Consider the following 13901-nt stretch of genomic DNA (forward strand, 5'->3'; position numbering starts at 1 on the left):
AATAAATATCTAAAGCAATTAAAACAGAAACAGAAAAGAGAAACCAGGTCAGGGAGAATGAATGACTTAGCTGTCAAGTGGAGCATGAGGACCCTCAGAGCACACATTAAAAAAATCAGGTGTGGTGGCATATGCTTGTAATCCCACTATTGAGAGAAAAATCTAGATTCCCTGGATCTGGCTTGTTAGTCGGCCTAGCCCCATCAGTCAGCACCACCACAATCTCGGGCCTCTGAGGTATTATCACCATGCTCTCCAGCATCCCTCTTCCAGATTCCATCCCTACTGTCACCGATACATCACCACCACCATCACCAGGACCAGCACCATTGCTATCTTCATTATGACCATCATTTTAATATCATCAGTATTATTGTTAATGAATGGCTGCCAATTGATTTCCATAATATATTGTTAAAAGAGAGGGAGAGAGTCCTGGGTAGTAACCAACATGGAGGGTTCTGAGTAATTTAAGACTGTGTCATTTTCAATGTTATTACCCTGGACAAGCAACTGACATTATCAAAGTCATCTTAATATTTTTAAGATTTGTTTTTATTTATGTGTATATACCTATGTGGGTATTTACACATGTATCCAGGTACCTCTGGAGGCCAGAGAACAATCATATTCCTGGAGCTGGAGTTTTAGGCAGTTATGGGGTACCCCATCTGAACATTAGGAAACTGAGCTCTGATTCTCCGCCAGAGTAGCAAGTGCTCTTACCTGTTGAGCCTTCTCTCCAGCCTGATTTTGGAATTTTTGGATATGAAAATATGAGTGCTTACATCACATGCATTGACTAAATATCCTGGCAAATGGTAATGTTGTTCCAAGGACATGGGTCTCCGCTCTATAGCTTGGAGATGCTTTGCCAACCATTTGTGCACAGTAGAACTTAGGTAAAACCAGGATAGACCAACGAAACCCAGAGCTTCACAGAGATTAAGATAGGCACAAGTGCCCCAGGTCCCTGCTTCCTGCGTTGAACAACTAGGGACGACTGATATGGGCAAGGTGTAGAAGACATACATTCTCAGTCTTTAGCAGTTGATACTGCTGATGGTGATCCCGGTGTTCCAGGGAATTCAGAGATGTCCTCTCCACATTGTCAGAGACTTATAATTCCTTTCCCTAAACATCCTGAACATGCCTATGTCTGCGACACACTGACAATGGCCTCCATCCTTCTTTCTTGTTTGGCTGCAGCTGCTTCTGAGGTCACATTCGCCATTGATGTTGGGAACGGCCCTGTTGAGCTCCTTGTCCAGTCTCCTTCTCCTCTGAATGACAACCAATGGCATTATATCCGGGCTGAGAGGAACCTCAAGGAGACCTCCCTGCAGGTGGATAACCTTCCACGGAGTACAAGGGAGACCTCAGAGGAAGGCCATTTCCGGCTTCAGCTGAATAGTCAGTTGTTTGTAGGTAGGATACATCATACTGCATACTTTGTGCTAAACACCTACAAGATAGCTTTGTGCCCTGGCTCAAGGAAAATTCCTAATATTTTACAACTAGGAAATAAAATATGCTGTTATTTTTATTATTAAATTTTATAAATTTATTCTAGCTTCATAGATCATCACAATAAAGTTTATGATACTTCTTCACAAACAGTGGCTGTCTAAGACTGTTTTGGTATCATTTCTCTTTGTATTTGTTATTTTCAGACATCTATGGAATTTTATGTTTTGGGTCATTGTAATAAAAATTTATAGCATAGGCATAGAGATTCCAGTCCATCACTCTTCTTAGTATCTTCAACTCCTGATAACTATTGTTAAACGTGTGATCAAATCGTTTAGCTAAACTAAAGAACTTCAGTTTCAGGAGTAAAAATTATGGAGTGCTGGCTGGTTTTATGTCAACATGGCACTAGCTAGAGACACTTGAAAGAGGGACTCTCAATTGAGAAAATGTCTCCATATATTTTACCTATAAGGAAGTCTGTAGAGCCTTTACTTAATTAGTGGTTTATGTGAGGGGTACCAGCTATTGTTCATGGTTCCATCCGTGGTCTGGTGGTCCTGGATTCTAGAAAACATCAAGCTGAGCAGGCCATGTAAGGCACAGCAGTATGCAGCCCCTCTATGGCTTCTAAATCAGCTCCTGCTTCCAGGTTCTTGCCCTGCTTGATGTCTTCCCGTGATTTCCTTTGATAATTGACTGTGATATTCAAGTATAAGCAAATAAGCCTTGTCCTCTCCAAGTTGCTTTTGGTCACAGCAACAGAAACCCTAGCTAATGTAAGATGGTACTCACTCCCTCAGTGAGACTCAGCATTAGCACCAATATTATCTCTGAATAGGTTGCCACTGACAGTGGTGAGAGTGGAGAGATTCAGAAGTCATGGACTGAATTTGTTCCTTCTTTTATTTCACTATCTTGTCCTCCATTCTTCCTCCCTCGTTTCCCCCACCAATAGTCACAGAGGTGCTAATTCTATTCAGGTACCATTGTGAGATAGTGAGGATAGAATATGAACTAAGAGAAGTCACTGCTTTTTAAGGTGCTTTTGTGTGTGGGGGGAGGTGATTATGGGTATGAATTGTGTGTGCATGTATGTATGCATGTATATATGTGTATGAGTGTGTGTCATGCAGTATGTATGTGTATAGAGAGAAAGAGACGGACAGACAGATTAGAGAGGAGGGGGAATATTTTAGATATGCTAGTCTACTACTGATTTTGTTTTTGCACTGTTTTCTATCATCACTCACACTGTATAGCTCACCACCAGATATGAACTCTATCTCTATTCCATGTATATTTCTTATTTGCTTTTTTTTATATGTGGGTTAATGTAATTTTTAAATCTGAAAATATTCTTGCTTAAGGAAAAGAGATACTAGAATTTGAGATCATCAGACTTTCATTTCATCATCCACCATGCATGTATCTTCATTAACTGTGTTTTATACATCCAGCAGAATCTAATATCAAGTGATTTAAAACCTTCTTATGATTATAAGTATTGTCCTTAATTAATAACTCCAGTAAGTAATATGATTTATTACTGAAAGAATTTAAATTTATTTTGCTGTTTTAGTTCTATTTAAACATCACATTTTATTTCTTGGGAGAGTTTGCTACTCATCAAGATTTAATATCTTTTTTTGGTGGAATCAGTTTAAGTATTTTACAATTTTCATAAATTATACTCCATGTGAAAGTCTAATTTATCTTCAGGATCTATAGATGGAGGATTGGCTTTTTACACAATCAAAGCTCACTAACTATCACAAGAACAGAGAGGAGGTGAACTTTGTGTAACTTAAAATAGAAGAGAGGCAGCAGTGATTTGTGACAAAATTTATCACCACACATTTAAATTGGTCACAAATTAAATGAGTTGTGCAATAATGTGGATGGCACTGGATGAAGCATCTTGATAGAGTTGTAGCCCAGGTCAGTCGAGGAGCAAGCTCACTTTTGTTATGCTTCTCTCCAGTGAGCCCATTTCAGAAATTATTGTGCTTTATTGAGTTTAACTTGATGAAATTTAAAAAGGGGAAAAATTCTGTTGTAGGTCATCTTTGTCTGTTGATTTATGCCTCACTCTTTAGCATTCAGTGACAGGTATGTTGGCAAAGGTCATCGGGCCAAAGGCAGTTGAAGACCCAACATTTTCATTTTTTGTGTAATTCATGTTAAGTGAATGAATGAATGAATGAAAGGTTTGCTTAGTCACTGCCCTAGTTTCCTGTCTAGTTGCTGTGATAAAATTTTTCAACAGAAGCAACAGGAAAGAAAGGCCTCATTCAGTTTATAGTTCTAGGTTAGAATCCATCACTAAGAAAGAAGAGGCAGGAACCTGAAGTAACTCTTTACATCCATAGTCAAGTACAGAGAGAATGAATACATGCATGTTTACTCTCAGTTTAGCTCCTCCTCTTTTATATAGTCTAGGACCTAAAACCAAAGGATGGTGCCACCTACTTTTATGTTAGGTCCTAGCACAGGAATTAACTTAATCAAGATTATCCCTCAAAGACATGCCCATAGGCCACTCTAATCAAGACACTCCCTCATTGAGAATCATATAACAGGTGATTCTGTATTGTATCAAATTGGCAAAACTAACCATCATAGTTACATTAGCCCAAATAAAGTACTCTGTCCTCCATCACTCAGCAATGTGGAGACATTAGATGCTTACCTATGGCAGGTACCAAAGGATGCCATTATTAGAGTATGTGTCTTGATTGGGATAGATTGAGTATGGCACAGTTTAAATATTAATATGGATCTGCCTGTCCAGATACCTTTAGTCATGGGAGGATTCTTAAATCAAACTAGAGTAGCCAGCAGCACTCTTCTGTGATTGTGAGTACTTTCTGTGTACCAGACACAGACTGCATCTTATAAAATAGGACATACCTTTTGGCACTGACCTGGTTATTTCAATGTGACAGCATGAAAAGTGTTGATCAATAACTCATTGTTTGATAGATTTCAGAATCAATATTGTAACTCAACACTGTTTGTTGCAATGATAGTTAAGGATATTTGCAACAAAGCTATGCTGCCCAGTTCATTGATTGAGCAGAAGATAAGAAATTTTATAGGATGTAGCTTTAAATATGTAATATATAGCTGAGGTATAGTCTCACCATTGGGACTGTTGACAGTTTCATTATTTCTGCCTTGTGAGTTTTATGTATGTATATATGTGTGTGGTTTGAATGCATGTTTGCATTTGCATATCCATATTTGCATGTGCATGACCTCCTTTGCCTCTTTCTTTTGTTCATATACATGCTTCATGCAGCTGGTCACATTGCAACCCTAGTCAGGAAGCAGAGGCAATGCATGCTGGTGCTTCTCTCTCTTCCTCTCTCTCTCTCCTTTTTTTATTCAGTCCAGGAAAGCAGACAATGGAATGGTGCCACCCACATTTAGGATGGATCTTCCCACTTCAATTTATCTGATATAGACACTTCCTCACACACATGCGTGAGACTTGTCTCTTATGGAGTTCTAGATCCATCACATTAATGATGAAGCTTTCCATGACAGATATTAAGCTTCTGTAGGCTATTGACTGGCTTTAGGCAAAGTAGTTCACATAGGGATTAAATAGCTGAATACTCAAGCATAGGAGAAAAGAGGGGAGGGAAGAAAGGAATAGGGTGAAGTAAGAAGGGAAAAGGAGAGGGAGAAAGAGATATAATGAGATGAAGCATAAATACAGGAAGACATTAACGTAATAATTTTTGTTAAATCAGAGCCACATTTGGCCCACTCAGTGCTGGCACTAAAGGAGGGAAAGAGGAGAACTGGGGAAAATGGAGACTCCTGCGCTTGTGCAGGGTTGGAGAGGGCGCATACATAAGGCACTTCTTTGGAGACAGGGAAGATTTCTCAAGTGCTTTTCTAAGTCAGGTTTAGCATTCTAAGCTCCATTTTAAGAACTGATTCACACTTAATCCAGGGAAGCCCCATCCTAATGAACTCACCTGATACCAGGGCCAACTGAGATATGATATACCAAATTGCTTCTCAATAAACTATCTAATCAATACTCTTTGTTGTCAGAAAGATTGATGTCATGCACCAAATAAATACATGGATGTGTATATGTGTGCTTCTTGGAATAGAAACCATGTAAGAGAGAAGCAGAAGAAAGATTCTCTTTGTTGTGGCATTAACCTCAAATTTTCAGCATAATAGCTTAGCTCACAAATTCAGGGCTGGGAGTCCTCTGTACTGTTGCCTGTCAGGAGATCCTATTCCACCCCAGCTCTGCCATGCAAAATTTTTCTGACTCTTGACTCTAGCCAAGGTAATCATTTTTAAGTTGATGTCTTCACTGTTCAGAGTGAAGGGCAGCAACACCACTTCCTTTCTCATTGAGAATTAGATGAACTTAGTGGAATGTGTAATATAACTCTAGCATGCTTGAAATGAGTAATAAAATTAGTTTGATTATCTATGAACTTGTAGATTAAGACTGAGACGATAAAGAAAGGCTGAAAACCACTTTAAGAATAAAGCTATCTTTCCACTCTCCTAACTGTATAGTAAACTATTGTGTGAATTTCCCCCTGGAGATGTGAACAACTATGTATTCACTCTAAAAAGAGCAAACATTACAGAACAAAGAAGCAATTGCCCTAAAGTCTAACTTACTGAGACAGTGAATTTACTGGTTTCTTTTATGATTATAAATGAGGTTTTCTCACAGGAAAATGGGTGGCTCAGGTAACTGCCTCACTGACAGCTCCCTATGGCCTGGAAGAAGACTTATAAAGGTTTTTGAAACACTTACAGGAATCTTGGTGGTGGTGGTGGGGCTCTTAAAGCATATCCTGTTCCAATAATTGTTATTACTTGTAGAACTGTTGTGTAATATTAATTTTTGATGTGTTATATTCACTTATGCTGGCAATATTTGTTTAATGATGCAAAGATGTATTACATTCTCTTATGTTGCAGTTGTTTAACTCTGTAAAGCTGTGTTACTTTGCCTGCCTAAAACACCTCATTGATCTAATAAAGAGCTGAACAGCCAATAGCGAGGCAGGAGAGAGAGAGAGAGTCAGGGCTGACAGGCATAGAGAATAAGTAAGAGGAGAAATCTAGGCTCAAGAGAAGAAGGGGAGGAATGAGAAAGAAGAAGGAGAAGAGGATGCCAGGGACCAGCCACCCAGCCATACATTCAGCCCTAGAGTAAGAAGGAAAGAAAGATATACAAAATAAAGAAAGGTACAAAGCTCAGAGACAAAATGTAGTTAAAAAGAAATGGGATAAATTAACTTAGAAAAACTGGCTAGAAACAAGCCAATCTAAGGCTGGGAATTCACAAGTAAGAACAAGTCTCCATGTATTTATTTGGGAGTTGTGTGTGGGCCCCCAAAGAGTAAAAATCAAAGCTACATATAACCTTTGGGAGAGGCTTGTGAATGGCACAAATTTTGTTTACATCATAAGTCTTAAAGATCCTCTCTAGGAAGGACTGTTATAATTTGAAAAAAAAAATAGCTTCCCAACAACTGTATGTAAGTCAAGATGCAAAAATTTGAAGTGGAAAATGTATCAGAATGATAGCTGAAATATGTATGTGCAAAGACAGCAAAGTAACTCAACCTGCTAAATCTGGGTGGAGTCCTGGACAGAAGCCAGCAAGAAAGCAGGTGCATCGCCATCTGACTTCTCAATGAAAGACATTCTTGAATTTTGCTAGGATTTCTTTCTCTTAAAAAATTGACAACTTTGGAATGAAAAAATAGCTCAGCAGTTACAGACTCTTGCCAAGTCTGACACCCTGAGTTTAATCTTCAGGACCCATGTGGTAGAAGGAGAGAGTGGACTCTTACAACATGTCCTCTAACAGTGTGTGTACATGTCTCTGTGTTCATGTACATGTATGTGTGTACATGTATTTGTGCTTTCTCTGTGTGCATGTTTGTGTTATCTCTTGTGCATATACATGTATGTGTGCATGTGTACTTGTGTTGTCTCTGTGTATACATGCACATGTATGTATAGATGTGTGTTTGTGTGTGGTCTGTGTGTGTTTATGTGTATGTGTTTCTATATGTGAATATATTCATGGATGTACGTGTGTGTGTGTGTGTGTGTGTGTGTGTGTGTTTTGTGTTGGCATGTATTCTTCTTAAAATTATCTAACATGTGGCCTAGTCTGTATATTCCTTATAATAAAAAGAATCTGTTCTTTAGATTTTTCTCTTTTATAAAAACAAAGCACAGCCTATAAAAGCACAACTTTAGTTCACTGTGTAAGGTAGTTGCACAAGGCCTCATGCCATGGTGCTCTCTCAGCATGTAGAAGGACTTGAGTTTCTAGTCTGAGGAAAATCATACTTAGTTTATATGTCTCTACATTGAGAAGTGCATTTTTACCAGAGAAATTACCCCAGCCACCCTTTCTTCATTTATAAACTTGTTGACTAAGCCACACAGGCAAGAAAATGTACAATAGATCTTGCATTCACAACCACTGCTAGGAGAAAAAAATGACACCAAGAAGATAAATGAAGAGTTATTCAAATCCATGAAGGGAGGTGACTACAGAGCAAGAGAAACAGAACCCAGTGTGAGGCTCCATAAATCCTCCCCTCTTTATTGCATATAACCCCCAGAAAAGAAATAATGAGCCTTCCTTTGTGATCGGCTTGTGTGTGCCATTGATTTATCTTGTGGTTAAAGGAGACTTACTCACCGAAATTGAAACAGACAAGACAGTGTAATTGAGGCTTGGCCTCTCAGCCTGCATTCTTATCAGAATTGGAAGCAAAGTCAATTTTTTTCAATATTTCAGAGTAAGAGACTAGCTTTGTATCTCAGGAATGTTCTTTTTTGTTCTTTGGGCTCAAGCAGTGATTCATGTGTGTTTATTGGTCTGGTTACCTGGTATCTTAGTTACTTTCCTATTTCTGTGATAAGACACCATGACCAAGAAAATGCTTAGATTGCACTCATGGTTACAGAGGGTAGACTCTGTGACAATCATGATGTGGAGCAGGGCAACAGCCAGGCACTCATGGCACTGGGGCAATAGCCGAGAGCTTGCATCTTGATATATAAGTAAGAGACAGAGAGAGAGACACGGGGATAGCATAGGCTTTTGAAACCTCAAAGCCAGTCCCAAGTGACACACCACCTCCAACAAGGTCACACCTCCAAATCCTTCTCAAACAGTTCCACTCACTGGGGAGCAAGTATGCAAACATGATGTTGTGGAGGCTGTTCTCATTCAAACCACCATACCTGGGATGGATTAAGGAAGGTATATTTCTAAGCATCTACACTGTGGTTTTCCAGAGATCTGCCTGTCTCCACCTCATATCTTACATCACTGTGATTATAGGCATACATCACATCACTTAGTCTTTTTATAGGTTCTTTTTTCTTTATTAAGAAAATTTTTATTCATTTTACATACCAACTGCAGATCCCCCTCTCATCCGTCCTCCTGCTCCCCCCCCCCCCAGCCTTCATCTCCAACCCACCTCCCATCCCCTCCTCTGAAAAGATAAGGTCTCCCACAGAGAGTCAGCAAAGCCTGGTACATTCAGGTGAGGTAGGTCCCAGCCCTTCCTCACTGCATCAAGGCTGTGAAAGGTAATGAGCTCCAGGAAGCCAGATCATGCACTAGGGATAGATCCTGATTTCACTGCCAGGCCCCTTCAAACAGACCAAGCTACACAACTGTCTCAGGAATGCAGAGGACCTAGTCCAGTCCTATGCAGTCTCCCTAGGTTCTGAGGATCAGATTCAGGTCTCCATGTCTGTCAGTTAAGCACTTTACTCACTGATCCATCCCCAGCCTCAATTTACAATTTTATTTTCTTTGTTTACACTTATACTTCTTATCCAAAATGGCAAATTTCTAATGCCTAGCCTATCTTCTTTGATAAATATGCACACAGATCTAGTTATGTTGTAAACCAAATTTAATAGAGTTGTGGCATAAAGTGTTCAAGAAGAATGAGTCTCAGCCTATAAATACAGAAAATAATTGATGTGTAGTTTCTACCATCAGTATTTTCTCCTGCTCCTCTTCCTTTCTTGTTTTTCTCTCCCCTCCCCCATTCTTTCTATGTTTCATTAGTACATTAGGCAGATTTCAAGGACTTTTATGCACTCTCTACTCATCTATGATATAACCTTGAGCTCGAAGATTGGACACTAAATGCCTGTTTTCTAAAGCCAGAATGGTCCTCTGCCTCTTTTAGGATCTCCTAGAATTCTCAGCAGAGCACACATACAGGGTAATGGGATTTAACTGTGCTTTCCAACTTCTTGTCTCTTAGCACACATTTCTCTTATATCTGGGGAGAGTAGGGTTTTCTCTGTGAACAAAACAATGAGAAAGTTTAAATTTGCTCAATGCTTGATGGAGAGTATTGAACCCTCTCCTGACAGGCTCCAGATGTATCTTGGCTGAGAGTGGGATTACAGCCCAAGTCTCAATTTGAGTGGAGAAATCTTATCTGCTAAATAGCATTTTATAGATAACTCTAAGATCAAAAAGTAGATAATACATAATGCACCTACTGAGTCTAGGCAATAGGTGAAGACTTAAAGAGAAGGACCCAGAGGACTACAATCCCTGAACACACGTTACACTCCATGATCCTCAGTAAGCTTTACTCTAAAAACATGGAATGACAGATGGAATAGCTGAAAATCCAACAATTCAGTGCTCAATATGGCCAACCAGTGAGTGACATGGAGGTGAACCTCAACACCAGTCTTTCCGTCTCCCAGTGCACAGTCCTATAGTGCACAAGCATAAAGGAATATATTGCAGTTTCGTCTCTTTGGTGCATCTGACAGTTCTCTTTGGAATTTGCCAGGAAGGACAATCTGACTCTATCTGTTTTATTTCTCATGAAGACATTATAGGCTGCATAAAAAAATCCATATTTTATTTACATGCAGACACCATGGTCATATAAACTTTCATTCCTATGCATCTAAGAAGAGTTATGTCTCTCTTAGTCTTGCTCTCTCTGGGCATGTTTTTCTTTGAAACATGTTCTCGTATTTCCTAAGCTGGCCTCCAACATGCTATATAGTCAAAGATGATCTTGAACTTCTGATCCTCCAGACTTCACATCCTGCGTGCTAAGATTTTTGATGTGCACAGCCATGATTACTTAATTCAGTGGTACTGGCAATTGAACTCAGCTTCTTAAAGAAAAGTTCATCAGGGCTGACTATACCACCTCAGTTGAGTGTTAGCACAAAGATATTACTCTTATGTAATACAATGTTACAAGTCGACAGAAGGAAGCTGAGGTGAAATCACCCTGCAGACAGCTTCCTTCAGAGAGCAATAGCATGAAGACCACAAAAGCCCCACAGGTTCCAAAATGAGAGTGAGGAGCTCTTAGATCTGAAGAACAAAAAGAAGGCATTTTGATCCTACAGATTTTCATGAAGATGGGGACAAGTCCCATACCACATACCCCAATCTACATGCTAGACATCATCATTAGCATCCAGTCCTCAAGGCCCTCTGGTGTCATGGCTATAGGAACTGGGCAGGCCTTGTCTGTAGCTACAACAAGAAGAAGAAGAGCTGCATGGACAGAGCAGGCTCTCCCATCCTGTCCAGGGAGAGATCACATGGCAGGAAGTGGTCTGATTTCTGAGTCAGAGGTTCTGTGATCTACTGGTTATATCTATGAAATATAGCAATGACACTGTTCATGTTTTCCCTCTTGTTTTTCACCCTTAGGAGGGACATCGTCAAGACAGAAAGGGTTTCTTGGATGTATCCGCTCTTTACACTTGAATGGGCAGAAAGTGGATCTGGAAGAGAGGGCAAAGGTCACATCTGGAGTCAGACCTGGCTGCCCAGGTCACTGCAGCAGCTATGGAAGTAACTGCCACAACGGGGGCAAGTGTGTGGAAAAGCACAGTGGCTACTCCTGTGACTGCACCAACTCACCATATGAAGGGCCTTTCTGCCAGAAAGGTAAGCTGGGCACGCATGCCACTACTGTGTCCAGTCCAGCAGCTTCCACACGCCACATCCAGCAATCCCATGCCTGAGGCAATACACACCATTGTTCCTGTATGTGATGCTCTAATGTCCACATGGCATGATCAAGCCAATGGCACCGATGCCTTTAGGCACACCACACCATTGCTTCTATGTGTGACAATGGTCAAACCAACGTTCTCCATGCCCTCAAGCAGTACCCCAGATTCGTACTCTCACGTTTTCCCTGTTTAGACTCTGCTTAGCTCATCAACATAGTCATAGCCTCTATCCTGGCATTGGGCTTGCACGCTTGCTGGCAGTGCAGTTGTGCGTGGTCATAGTTGAAAATGGGCACATCATCCAGGTTGAAGAAAAGCTGAAAACCAGAAGTGGACCACTTACTAACATTTCTAGTTCTAGTACCTCAATTAGAAAATGAATCAAGGGACCACAGTGTTGAGTGCAAAAGAAGATATGGAAACACTAAAGCTAGCTTTAATGTTTTTGAAAGAATACATATCAATGAATAAAAGAAGTTCACTATGAACTTTTATGAACTGTAGTTGCTTACCTACACTCAGGCCAGCTCCATCCCATAGTTGGTGCTTACTTTGGCTGTTGTCTCACAGTCCAGACATCACTAATATGATGGGGTCTCTACCTTCACCAATGGCTTCTTGGCCTCTCTTTTGTAACCCTGACACTACACATGGTACCAGACTTCTCCTTCTCCCCATGACCCTTCCAATCCTGGGGTTTCTACAGTAACCAAGGTTATATCTTCACCAATGACTTCTCATGATGCTGTGTTTTAAGTTTTATGACACCTTCAGTACGGCGGTTTCACACCACCAAAACCAGTGCCATTTGGAAGATTCTTAGATATTTCCAAGTTTGGTGCCAGCTTGTGATGTAGCTTTGGCTCCTCTGGCCTACAGCTTTGGGTGTTAACCCTGAGTAAACACTTTACAGAAGATTTTGCCTCCGTGATTCTGGTCTCTTACTAATCACAGCTGATTTCCTCAGCTCCAACTGACCAGCCTCTGTTTTCTTAGTGCTGCACAAGTTTCACCTTCAGGGGTTTTATATACAAAATATCACACCAACAATCCTGATGTCTATTCTTCCCTCTAAAATGTAACAAGCTCAGCCTATATCATCTGCTTTGCTCTCAACATTGTTTCAAATTCATATAGAATAGCCCAGTAGACTCTGAGCCTTCAATGCTTTTTCCAGGCTAAAATGCCAAATACATTCCACAATCCACATTCTACCCGCAAACAGCATGTTCATGTCTATCCCAGCAGCATCCATGAACCTGCTCCCAACATCTGTTTCAGTTTAGTCTCTTTTACTATGGTAAGTGCTGTGACCAAAATAGCTTGGGAAGGAGAGAGCACATCTGGCTTACAGGGCAGTAACCCAAGGCAGGGACCTGGAGAAAGGAACTGAAGCAGAGACCAAGAGGAATATTGTGTACTGGCTTGCTCCCGGTGGCTTGCTCAGCCAGCTTCCTTGGATAATCCAGGACCACTTGCCCAGAGGCAGTACTGCTCAGAGTAGGCTGGGACCTCCTACACCAATCATTATTCAAGAAAATGCCCTTACAGACTTGCCTATGGGACAGTCTGATGGAGGAATTTTTCCAATTGAAGTTCCCTCTTGCTGGTTTACCCTGACCTGTATCCAGGTAACAAAAAATAACAAACACAGCATATATTACATTCTTAAAGAATAAGCAAATGCATTTTAAATTAATTTGAAGACAAAGGTGTTCTCAGTTTTCACATGAGGAAAACTCTGCTAACAACTCTGCCAAGTCGGAGTGAATCCTTGAGTGGTTCCATCATTACAAGATGCACATGCAGATGCAGGGGACCAGACATGATGCCGAAGTATACCAAAAGTGTCCTGTAGTATCCACGTCAAAGTCTTCTAATGGGGAAGGGAAACCTTGATCAGAGGTTCTACCTGCATCTCTCATCCAAACATCCCTGGGAACATCCTCCTCTTTAGCCTCATTGGTACAGCTTCCTTTCTGCAACTTTTGTGTTTACTCTCCTGTGTTGATAGCAGCACAACTGTTGTCCACATCTGTTAAAATACCTGTTTCTCATTTTGATGCATCAGTGAAATAAACAACTGTGTCCTTCTTAACCTTTTCAGGGTCCTACCTACTCTACTGTTTCTAATTTCTACCTCTTTGTTGAAATTAAATGACCCCCTGGATAAGCAATGGATGTAAGATGCCCTTCTTAACCAAATATTTGTCTTTATAATTGCCTCTGGGAAATGTGACTTGGAACTGAAAAGGAGAGCCATGTGCCAAGAGAACCCTGAACAAAGAGTGTTCCCTGCTGGGGTGCTGTTCCCTGCTTTTTACTACAGCATCATGCATGCCAGAGCTGAGGTTTTTAAACACGTGGAATATCAAGGA

The 13901-nt window shown here is 40.5% G+C and overlaps 1 protein-coding gene across 1 annotated transcript in view; it reads left to right on the forward strand.

The window, feature by feature from the left end:
- LOC102912016 (contactin-associated protein like 5-1) overlaps positions 1 to 13901 on the forward strand; it is a 922425-nt gene that overhangs the window by 776114 nt on the left and 132410 nt on the right. Inside the window, exons 17-18 of the mRNA XM_076547187.1 lie at positions 1210 to 1428; positions 11216 to 11455. Coding sequence (XP_076403302.1) covers positions 1210 to 1428; positions 11216 to 11455 — 459 coding nt within the window. The remainder of the gene's footprint in view (positions 1 to 1209; positions 1429 to 11215; positions 11456 to 13901) is intronic.

This window comes from Peromyscus maniculatus, chromosome 11, assembly GCF_049852395.1.
Source record: "Peromyscus maniculatus bairdii isolate BWxNUB_F1_BW_parent chromosome 11, HU_Pman_BW_mat_3.1, whole genome shotgun sequence".
Classification (NCBI taxonomy): domain Eukaryota; kingdom Metazoa; phylum Chordata; class Mammalia; order Rodentia; family Cricetidae; genus Peromyscus; species Peromyscus maniculatus.